The 12,400-nt window shown below is 38.2% G+C and overlaps 1 protein-coding gene across 1 annotated transcript in view; it reads left to right on the top strand.

Moving 5' to 3' along the window:
* The window catches only part of PLCH1 (phospholipase C eta 1), a 190,335-nt gene that overhangs the window by 141,885 nt on the left and 36,050 nt on the right, over window positions 1–12,400 (top strand). The window contains exons 11-12 of the mRNA XM_074326762.1: window positions 1,951–2,122; window positions 3,966–4,073. Of these exons, the coding sequence (XP_074182863.1) occupies window positions 1,951–2,122; window positions 3,966–4,073 (280 nt within the window). The remainder of the gene's footprint in view (window positions 1–1,950; window positions 2,123–3,965; window positions 4,074–12,400) is intronic.

The following is a 12,400-nucleotide window of genomic DNA, read 5'->3' as shown; positions in this document are numbered from 1 at the left end:
AAGGAAGCAAATTAAAATTACAGCTGCATGAAATTAACCTTATAAAAGTTAGCAGCCTTTGAAATTTTTAATATTTCGTCTTGTCATTAATAAACCATGAGGTTAAAATGCTCCTCTAATGAGAGACACTCGCTGCATAGCAGGTTGAGTTTATGATGTCTTGTATGTGGAAGAATGGCAAGTACTGATTTCTGATGTACCTTTGCTACCCTGATTGCTACTAGTCTCAGCCAAGTTGAAGGATTGATTTTGCCCTGTCTTTCCCAATACGTGAAGTAAAGTGCTGAGAAGACCTACTCCCTATGTACGTCTGAGGAGCCTCTGGTGACTTGATAGCCCTTACTTTCAAGTTTGGGAATCCTTAGGAGAAAAGCATTTCAAATTAAAACAGTTAATCAACTGCTTTAACACATTTTAAACATTAAGTCTTTTTCTGTTCTTTCTGAAACTTCAGTTGCATCTTTACACCAGGAATTTTCAACCTTGGCACTACTGACGTTTTGAGTCAGGTAACTCTTGGTTGTGGGGAACTGCCTTGTGCATGTAGGATGGTTAGGAGTGTCCCCAACTTCTACCTACTAAGTGCCAGTAGCGGCCCCCATATTGTGACCACCAAAATGTCTTCAGGCATTGACGAATGTCCCTTTGTGACAGGGGTTGAGGTGGGAGGGTGGAGTGTGGAGCACAGTTGGCCCATCCCCTGTTGAGACGCACCGCTTTACACTAAGCACATTCGACACTAATAGATTTTTCATAAGCAGATCAATAATTTAAAAAGTCATTGTTAGAACTCCCTGATATGATTGCATAGACAACTAAGCGTTGCTAGTTTGATGTTGTTTTTCTCTTTCTGGATAAAGCCCATGTGAAGACATAAGTGCAAACAGATTATAGTCAGATAACTAAACCAACGTCAGTCACGAAGTTTCATCTCTTATATTACTTCTGGCGTCAGGTTTTACGAATGAGGACAGAATATAATTTTAGGAGGTCACAGCCTGTATTGTGGAGCTTATGCATGTTATACAAGCCCAGAAATAAATTTTATTTCCTCCATGATATTTTAGGCATTTTAAATATTGATTTGTAACTCTGGAAGAAAATATATTGCCTATTACTTTGGAAAATATTGATGGAAAACTAGAAAACAAATAAAAATAAACCTGAATTTGAAGTAATTTCTCATTCTGAGGAAAAAACAAAGTCAGAAGAGGCGTAACATCATGTCGTCAGTCCTGATTCCTTTTCTGGCTTGGCCACCGCCTCCTCAGGCTGTCTTTGGTGATCGCATTACGCAGGTCTCGCATTCTCTACGCAAAAATCTGAGTGCTGGTGGAGAGTGAATACTTGACTTTTTTTCTTTTCTTTGAAACAAAAGACTAATATATAATTCTATACAAATGATTTTAAAAGGCCTGATATAAGATGCTATGAAACAAAAAATTCCATTATGGTATTTTATACTTAATAGTAATTTCCAAGTTAGGGCTGATTGTATATTTTCAAGTAAATATCTGCATTTAATAGTATTCAGTGGTCTCTTAGATGTTTCTAGACTTTTGAATAAAAATAAGACAAAGTTACATTATGAGTTTTGTTTCTTTAGGCTTCTTATTGCTCATAAAATTTTCTCTTTTTTAAAAAAGACGTATGTCCCATTTGTTTTTCGTGGTACGAAATAGCAAACTAAGTCATCCCATGTGAATTGGTGTATTGTTCAGCCATTACGCCTGGCAAAGTATATTTGCTCAGAAGAGGGTATTTTTGTTGTTGTTGTTCTTTTTTTTTTAATGCATATGCCATTTTTCTCACTTTGAAGCATTTTAATCATCACCACTCTTACAAGTACTGTCTATGATTGCAATAACATAATGAATACAGAATGATTTCCAAAACTCCCTGTGAGTTGCCTATACTCGACACCTTTAAATTGTGGTGCTGTTCTTGTAGGTTCCCAGTTATACTGTCTATTGAAAATCACTGCAGTGTCCAACAGCAAAGGAAGATTGCTCAGTATCTGAAGGGAATATTCCAGGACAAGCTGGACCTGTCATCTATAGACACGGGAGAGACCAAGCAGCTTCCAAGCCCTCAAAGTTTGAAAGGCAAAATCCTCGTGAAGGTAATTACCTGAGGGAACAAGATAAAAGGCATTGATGGTCAACTAAGCCCTCCCTTCCTTAAGAACTGAAAACTGGTTTTTCAAGAGAGTAATAAATGGAGTCCACATATGAAGGGTTGTCTAGATTTGTGTTGGAACCTTGCTCCAATGTATTTATCGTCATACCTTCAGAAACAGCTCGTTATTGACTGATCACATATTCTAGGACTTGTTTTCATGAAGGGAGAACGTCAGTACTGTAAGCCAAATGTTTACTATTTAAGTCTGTAATAGTTCACACTGGAGAATTATGTGTATAGGAGTGCGGGGTACAGGGGAGGAGAAGGCTCCGGTGTCCATATCTGAAAGCGTTTCTTTCATATTCTTCTCTCCCATTTCAAGCTCCAATAACTGTCAAAGAAAAAAAGTCTTCACGGTTCATCAGCCTGGGTTATGTAAGTGAGAAGAGCTCTCTTCAAAGAGAAGCTTAGGTGCAGACATAAGGCCCCACAGGGCTTGCGTGTATGCAAAGGAGAAGTCAGTGACTAGCCTGACATTTTATCAACAGATTTTCTGGAGGGGAGGGGTAACTTACTACCTGCAATGAATATTATTAATGCAAGGAATAGACAGAAAGACTTCAGATCACTGACTTTGTAATTTGACTTAATTTCAGTGAATGTTGTGTGTTTGGACTAAAAGCATCTTGGATAGTTATATTGTTTTGAGACTAAAAACCTAAGGAAGAGCAGTATCAACACTCAAATTGGGTTATATTTTTACCTGAAAGAGATGTGTATGAAAATTCAAATGTCAGATAGGCACAGAAAAGTCAAAGAAACCATTTCATTTCATAGCGAGGCATGAAGGCGAGGGGGCAGTAAATGGGATAGATGTAGTCATCTCTGGAATTGGTCAAAACCTGTTTTTTCGTTAGTTAAATGAAAATTATGGACTGAATCCATCAAAGGGGTTTTGTTGGGAATTTGTATGTGTGAAAGCATTTTGAATAAAAGCTCCAAATAATGCAAGAGAGAACAGTCAATTTCCTTGAAGTTTTGCTAAAATACACTCTTGTGAATACTGATTGCTGGGCTAGAAAGCTGTTACCTTTATCAGCTTGTAAATGTTTCTGTGTTTCCCGAATTGTCTTTAGCCAGCAGTTGAAGGTTAAATTCAGAATAAATCTATTTGACTGAAATCTTTCCATTTTGGATGGTAGAATTTAAGGTAGATATTGATATGAACTAATTGAATCCCTTTCACATAACTGGACTTGGTCATTTGACGTGGATTGTCCTTGGGCTGATGGGCACCAGGATGAGTCGGAGCCAGTAGCTTGGAGGCAGCACTGGAAGGAGTGGCAGCAAGTTAACTAGGAGATTTCAAGGCAACTGAGGTCCATTTGCAGGAGTAACGTTCTTCAGACTTTAAGATTCCCCAGATCTATGGCCAGCCGTGTTAAGTACATTCACATTGCCATGTAACCAATCCCCAGAACTCTTCATCTTGTGAAACTAACTCCATACTCATTGTCAATTCCCTATTCTCCCCTCCTCACAGCCATGGTAACCGCTGTTCTACTTTCGGTTTTTATGAATTTGACTACTCTGGGTACCTCATATAGGTGAAACCATACAGTATTTGTCTTTTTTGTGACTAGGTTATTTCACTTAGCATAATGTCCTGAAGGTTTATCCATGCTGAAGCATGTGTCACAATTTCCTTGCTTTTTATGGCTCAATAATATGCTGTCATATGCATATACCACATTTTGTTTATTCATCTTTCGGTGGACACTTGGGTTGCTTCCACCTTGGCTATTGTGAGTTTATTTTCATTTTTAAATAATGTTCCATTTCAGGGTAAGAAATTGCCTTATCACCTTGGAGATGATGCAGAGGAAGGGGAAGTTTCTGATGAAGACAGTGCAGATGAAATTGAAGATGAGTGCAAGTTCAAGCTCCATTATGTAAGTTACAGGCTTGGTCCTAATTTTTACCCTCAATGTGCTGTGGTAAAAAATTGCTGCCAGGTTGGAATCCTTACAAATATGGTGGCTCTAGTGTAAAAAGGATATTTGTTGAAAGTTGCTTTGTGTGCCACCACACAGACACTCAAATGCTTATTGAATGAAACAAGGAGTCTTGTGTCTTTGAGCTGGAAGGAATGTTAGTGATTAACCCATCTGACCCTTTCTCCAGGGACAAATCCCCTCCTATTACAACTTGGGCAAAACTCAAATTATGGTTAGAAATGTCACTGTCTTGGAAATACTCTGGCTTTAGCATTGTCTCCCTCCTCCTGCTAGTAGCCCCACCGTACTGCCTATCAAGGCTGGCTCACAGACGCCACTGCATGTGGGTCTACCTGTCCAGGATGCCCACACCCACCCTAAGAAAATGTACCTTGGGCCAGAGGATTTCCAAGCTCTCTCAGATGTGGAATTCTTCCTTACTCTTTAATTTGCCACATCTTAAATAAAACGGCCTAGAATAATTTGTTATCTGCATGGTACTTCAGACCCCTGCCCTAGATCAAGGAGCTGCCGTTCTAGAAAAGTTCCATTTAACCAGGTAGTCCAAGGGAAATGAAAGCCTAGGAAAGATGTAAGGCTTAAAGAGATACCCCCTCTGACCCACCATGGGTGGCTAGGATTTCTTGACCTCCTACTCCCCACCCCCACTTCTACAACTCAGGTGATCACCAGGATCCCATGACAATCTGAAATTAACATTTGCTCATGTTAGTTTGTTACAGGGTTTACAATTTTATTTATGTAGAAAAGGGGTATTCCTCTAAATATCAGAACTATTATTCTGCGATCTAAAAAACAGAAAAAAATGTATAAATTCTTTTAATTTACATCATTGTCCAGATTTCAATGATAACATTGTTAAAAACAATCTGCTCTCTTCTAGATTATGGTAACTGTGGTACTTTCCTGTAGGTACCAAAAGGGGCTGGCATCATTTTCAAAGGGGGCAAGAGCATAGCGACAGCTGAAGTCTCAGTAGACAGACACTTCGTTGTTGGCTTTAATGCACTTTAAAAGGGATGAAGTGGAGAAGATTCAGCTTGAAATGAAAAAGAAAAATTACCATCTGTATTAATCTCTTTCCTTTAATAATTTATCTTAGCTCAATTAACTACCACTAACTAATAGGGCTATAGTTTTAGAAAATTAATCTCAACAGATTTACATAAGTGAAAAGACAGTTAATATTTTAAATAGTTTCTTTGCTCTTCTAGGAATTTACTATTTTTTTTTAATTAAATACTTGCAATTATGGGTAATTTAGCTCACATTTCTCAGCTTTATTTTATAAACCAGATTTTTGTTTCTGATTTTCATTACCTTTCCATCTTGTTTCCCATATCTCTTGGTTGCTAGCCTCAGAGTAGCCTATCATTTGAAAACAGGGAACAGAGAGGTTTGACTAAGTTATGTGTTTAGGAGATGCTATTTTTAGTGAAAATGAGTGGTGGAAATTTAACTACTATCACTATGTAGTCATGTATTGCTCTGAGTAAAACCCAAGTTGTTCTGTTTTCCAAATCCACCCACTTAATTATAATTTTTTCTCTAATGTTACTGAATCTTCTAACTTTCGAAGTTAAATGTCTATCATTATAAAGTAGAATTAGCTATAGTTTTATAGAAACAAATCAGTAATTTCACTGTGAAAATATCCAACTGAGTTCTTTTCATCCTCAAAGTCTCTTTGTTGGTTTCTAGGAACCCAAACAAGTAGATAGTTTTGAACATGGTTCCATAAAGATAGTCATGATATTTCATTTTGATTCTTTGATTTGGGCCAAAGTGAAAGTGGAGAGCACCTTAATTGTGAAATTTTACACGTGTCTTTTAGATTTTCGGAGAGAACATACATAGAGAAATCAACATTCCAGTGGAAATCTATAAAGTTTTCACTCTATTTTTTTCAAATCTTTTTCCTCTATTTTTGAGCTTTTCTAAGAAAAGGGCACGCTGTATTTAGGAAGCCAAAGTGTTATCCTGTAATCAGTCATTTATAGTCTTATTGTCAGCAGAGGGCTCAAATGCATTATTTGAGTGTCAGATGTAAATTGCCTGCTCTAAACCTAATGCTTGATCATATTTGTGCAAAAGAGAACGTACTGTGTATCCTTACGCGAAACCAATAATTACCTTAGACGAAGTGCTTAACCTCAGTTTTAACGCAACAGGATGTGATTAAATTTATAAGCTATATCTGAATTATTGCAATAAATAAAGATTTTTAGTTTAGCATGTATGAATACAGGAATACTAACTCATGAGGCTTATGGAAGATTCATGGCACAGTCAACAAATTTTTATTCAGCATCTCCTATTGGAGATGTGGCCATCACGTCGTAGGTGTCGGGCATCTATCAGTAAACAGCACAGAGAAAAATCCTTGCCTTCATGGAGTTTGTATATTAATGGGAGAAGGGGAGGACAGACAAGACGTAAATAAATAACATCTGTAATGTACTAGACAGTGATAAGTACTAAAGGAGAAAAAAGAGGGAAGATGTGTAGAAAGTGTGTGTATGTGAAGGGTCTATTGGAGTTTCATATGGGATGGCCAGCCAGAAAAGTTCTCGCAGAGAAGTTAACATGTGAGCAAAGACCTGGAAGAAGTGAAGAGTTAGCCCTGCTGGGATCTGGGGAAGAATGTTCAGGCACAGGGAATAGTAATTGCAAAGGTCAGAAGCAGGATTTGTGGCTCGCCCAGCATTGCCCTGTTAGAAGTAAAGTGGGAGACAGGACCCTCACACATGTTTTCTTACTCTTTCTAGTCTACTGTTATTTCTAACTAAGGGATTCCAACCACCCTGAAAGTTTTTTACACGTGTAATAAATGCTTTCTTATTGTTGAGTTCATTGAATCCCTCAGGCTTCTGCCTCATACTATTTTGTGGCGTCAGCCATAGAGAAAATCTGGCCCATGATGTATCAGCCACAGGGTAAAGCTTGTGTGTTCAGTGACCCAGGAATCATACAGCTCAAAGACACAGGGGACAATTTCCTTTTCAACCACAGTACAATTATCTAACAGATTTGACTCAGTGAAACCAACTTACGATTATTTATCTTTATGGGGTCTTCTAATGTCAGCATAACTTACAGACTTTCCACCCCCATATTTCAACTTCACTGATTATTTCCTCTTCTGAGTATTCAGAATCTTTTTTCTTGCGCTTTCTGAATCTGTTTAGCCAGTCTCTTTGGCACAAATATCAGCTTGCTCTCTCTCCTATTTGAAGCTCATTCCTTCTAACAATTTTTAAATGAGCCCTAGTACAGTAGCATGTAACAACTTTATTATACTAATACCCTAAAACTATTATTCAATGTGTATGTATATCTCACACTAAATATTCATTGTTTTCCTCTTTTCCCACTCCCTTCACCACAAATTCATCTTCTCTCCTAAGTGATTTGTTTTATGATTTGAACCATTTTAAGAAGGATTATGGCTCTTGTTGGTTTAAGAGTTGTCAGCACCCACAGAAGGGATGAGTTACCTCATGAAGTTGTGAGGTTTTGCTACTGAAAGTGTTCACCCACATATTGGGCGTGCTGTTGCATCCTGGCAACAAGGGGTGGGGAGTGCACAGATGACCTGGAAAATCCCTGGGAGATTCCAGTAGTTTCTAGTACCTGATACACTTTTGCCACCCTGCCAAACAGTTAAGGTGATGAACATTTAAGGTCTAGCATAGTGTATATGTTACAGTCATGTACCACATAACGATGTTTCTGTCAACCATGGACTGTATATACGAAGGTGATCCCATAAGATTACAATGGAGCTGAAAATTTTCTATCACCTAGTGATGTAGTCGTAGTAACATCAGAGTACAATGCATTACTCATGTGTTTGTGGCGATGCTGGTGTATAAAAACCTAATGTAGTGCCCGTCTTATAAAAGTATAGCACATACCATTAAGTACAGCACGTAATACTTGACAAGGACAATGAATGAATATGTGCCTGGTTTATATATGTGCTATACTTTTTGTCATTATTTTAGAGTGTACTCTTTCTACTTACGAAAAAAAGTTTATTGTAAAAGAGTATGCTGTGTGTTATGCTGGCAGCAGCCTCATACACCTCCTGTTTACTGCAGCTCTTGATTGTCTCTTTTTCTCTTGTGCTTGACTTAATCTCATGTCCTTTTGTACAGTAAGATGCTATACAGGCTTGTAGCCTAGGGGCAATAGACTATACTGTATAACCCAGGGTATAGTAGGTTCCACCATCTAGATTTGTGTGAGTACACTCTGTGATGTTTACACAATGACAAAATCACCTAACACATTTTCAAAATTTGTCCCCATTGTTATTCGGCACATGACTCTATATACATATGTATATATATATTTTCCCTTGTATTTCAAAGTTATGCTCTTCTGGGAGCTACAATTGCTGAAGAGAATCTATCAGTCAAAGTTTTCTTCCCTTGTTGGTAATCTGTCTTTCTGTCTTTGTTCTGTACTTTCACTATTAGCTGACTAGGAGTGGATATATTTAGTTTTCTTAACACTCATATTAGAGAGCTCATATTTTCTTCCATTCTAGAAAATCCTTAGCCATTTTTTTTCTTTGAATATTGTTTCTATGCCACTTCTTCAGTCTTCTTTTTCTGGAAGTCCTATTAGATTAGGTGGGAATCTCCCAGTGTGTTATCTGTATCTCTTAATTATTCTTTAATATTTTATTTATCGCAGTGCTGACTTCTGGGTACCATTTACAGTGTTATTTTTCAGTTCATTAATTATCTCTTTGTGTCTGGTCAAGAGTTTATTTCAGCGATTGTTCTTTTAATTTTAATACCATACTCTTTATTTACAAAATTTAATCTTGGTTCTTTTTCATCGACACTTGTTCTTACTTCATTATTTGTCTTCTTAGCTTTTCTTTCTTTCTACCTTTCTTTGTTTTTTTTTAATGGGGCTATTTTGTCATATCTTTGTGCATCTAAAATACTAGTTTTAAAGCGAAAGAGTGAATTCCCATTCCATGCATTGATGTTTTGGTCACTCTGTCTTGGCATTATTTTTCCTCATAGGTTTTACAATTTGAGATTGAAGGTTCAATTTTGAATGGAATGCTTTTTCCCTTCCATTCTCTTCCTTTTTGTATTTACCCTTCTTATCTAGTAGTTTTAGGATTGCTGAACTCTGAGCACCTCCCACCCATGCCCCACATTCCTAACCAGATCTTTTATTGATGGTTTGGGTCTCTCTGCCCCTGGAGATACTGAAGACATCACTGATCTAACCATCAAGCAAACTGACAATTTGATGTTTTTACTCTTCTTGTATTAAATTTTATATCTTCTACACAATAACATTTCAATGCTTCCTGTTAAAAGCAAGGATATTACCCCACCACCTTGGTGTCATATCGTGAGACCACCTCGAATCTCCCACAGTATGTAGGGCACCTTTCATTTCTATTACACCATAAGATATGAATCCTTGGCTACCTCTACCTGCTTTGAATGTGGAGCTCAGCTACATTTATGATCTGCAGTGATTTTGTTTATTTTTGACGCAGATTATGACTTTTCTCTCCTTTTTATTTCTTCTTTCATTGAAGAACTAGGGAACTTCAAAACATGAATGTACAGTGCCATGTATAAACCCACATGTATGTACAGATGCACGTACCCAGACTTACATTCATTTTGGACTGCATTTTTCTTTTTCTTAAGGTCTATAAAGAATGTTTGCTCTAATAAGATTTTAAAATGTATGCTTAACAGTTCTAAAGCAACATTACCTTTTGCTACGTTTCTGACATTGTACTGTTATTTTTTCACACCTTAGCTAAACCAGTGTTTAAATACCTAACATTTATTGAGCTCTCAGCACCAGCAGTATGCTAACAACTTTACTTACAGTATTTCATTTTATTCCCATAACTGTGGGGATAGGGTGGAAACCATCACCTCCATTATATTACAGATTAGGAAGATGCAGTTTGAAGGATGAAGTGACTTGTTCAAGATCATGGCTACATGAACTTTCTAGAGTTAACTATATAATTTATTAGAGTTTGATTTAATTAAGGAAATCTTATTTTTTTTTTTTTTGGTAAAAAAAATCTCGTTTCATATTACGTAAGTTAGGGTCACAGGAAGATTCCAAGAACTACCATAATCTTTCTCGTCAATGTAATTAATTCAGATAAGGAAAAATACATGGACCATGCTTGATTTCAGGGGTGATAATAGTTGTGTATGACCCCTCCAATTTGTGTTGTTTGGGGAACTTCATCTAGCTGTAGAAACACAATTACACTGGAAGCCAATAATGACTGATAAGCTTAAACTGTTGTATCATATGGTATTGAGTAGGTAGAATGTGAATTCAGAGGAAAGAGAGCTCAAGGTGGGCTGGCCTATCCAGAATGGTACAGAGAGAGACTGCAGCATTCATTAAACATCCCATCTGTGGAATCAGACTGCCTGGGTTCAAAGCTGGCTTTGCCACTTGCTAACTTTGTGACCTTGAGGAGCTCACTGACCTCTCTATACTGGAGTTTCTATATCCTCTTTCTCTAAATGGACATCATACTAACACTTCACAATGTTATTGCAGCTTTCTCTCTGTCTAACTGCCACCTTCATAAGTTGCGTTCAAACTCCTGAGAAGGGGCTGTCCCCACTGGCTTTGACCTGTAGTAGTATTGTCCTCTCCTGGCCAAAACTGACATCTGACCTGGAGAAGGGGCTGATCTACAGTCCTAGGTCTCTCTCATGACATTGCACAAGCACACTGTGACACAAGCAATACAGTCTTGAGAATCCTGATGTCCAAATTCTCTCTTGATCTTCCTGAGGATCACTACTAGTTAAGTAAAAGAGCTGTTGCTATTTGAAAGCATCTTGAGACAAACAGAAAAAAACAAAGATTCTAAATTCTGTCTGATTCTTACTGAGAACCAATCAAACCAATAGGCTCTATTATTATAAGAATAAGTGATTTCTCCCAGCTGGAAACACAAGTCATTCTCATCTTCTGCATGGTTGCATAAGTTTAACTCTTTATGTTGTAAGAGAATGAAATAATTATTTAACTTTAAAAAAAAAGGAAAAAGGTTATCATGAGAGCTAAGACAGTTCATACCCTATAAAGAACTCAGAATAATACCTGGCACATGATTTGTGCTCAATAAATGTTCAATTTCATCAGTAACAAGAATAGCAGAAGCAGCATGACTATCCCTAATGTAAGTCCCGAGCTGGCCCTTGAACAGGGGAAGGTGTTTTAAGGGAGGAAAAGGAGCAGGCAAGAGAGAAAGAGGACTGGAGTAATGGCTGAGCACTCTTCAGCCCAAGACCTTCAGGTGATGGGTTTGGAAAGCTCTACTGTGCTCATAAAGCGCAGCTAACATGCAGAGGGTGCCAACAAATCTATACACATTTTAAGAAAGGAAAAAAAGTTGTATTAAAATTGTAATAATATATACTAATAACAAAAGATGAACACAAGTCATGTGTATACATTTTTTGACACCCCTGGTATATTATCCTTCCTACTCCGGACTCTGGCCTGGGCAGAAAAAAGACATTTGGGGAGGGTGAGCTATTCCTGTGTTTTACTTATCTGTTTGTTTGTGTAAAGTAAAGGTTCTCAACTTTGGCTGCACATTGGAATGACAGGCACTTTCAAAATTCCCAAAGGCCAATCCCAGCGCAGAGATTCATGTGTAAACGGGCTGGGTGTGGCCTGGGATTTTGGACCCCACCCCTGGTGATTCCAGTGTGCAGGCAGGTAGAGCACCCATCTGAGCTGATCCCCCTTTATGGGTTAGGCCCCCCCATCCCAGGCCCTCCCCTTTCCTGCTGCTCCCCAGCCTGGAGTGGTGGCCATGGTTCTGGGCAACCCTCTGCTTTTCCAGTAATCCTTTCATTTCCCCCTGATTACAAAACAAAAATGTATTTGTGTGTTTTATTTATTTATTTGTAGTAGGTATTCCTAGATCATGTGTACCTCACAGAAAAGGGAATTGGGCACGGTGATGACTTCTCTGGTGGAAACTACTCTGGATGATATTAAAGGGCTGCCATTCCCCTGGGCCCCCTCCTCTCCCACTGGCTCAGGGAACAAAAGAGCAAGATGCCCATGGCTTTCAGCTGTGGTCCCTCCTGCAGCTGCACGGTGGCTGACAGGTGGTGAGGTCAAGTGCCTGTCTCAACTTTCTTTCAGTAGTGCTATTGGGTTCCAGGACTGAATGCTAATATATTAATGAAACCTCAGCCACACGTTTGTTTGTT

The sequence above is a fragment of the Rhinolophus sinicus genome, linkage group LG01 (assembly GCF_036562045.2).
Source record: "Rhinolophus sinicus isolate RSC01 linkage group LG01, ASM3656204v1, whole genome shotgun sequence".
NCBI classification, from domain to species: domain Eukaryota; kingdom Metazoa; phylum Chordata; class Mammalia; order Chiroptera; family Rhinolophidae; genus Rhinolophus; species Rhinolophus sinicus.
The sequence above is the reverse complement of the archived record's forward strand: the minus strand, read 5'-3'. Positions and strand labels throughout refer to the sequence as shown.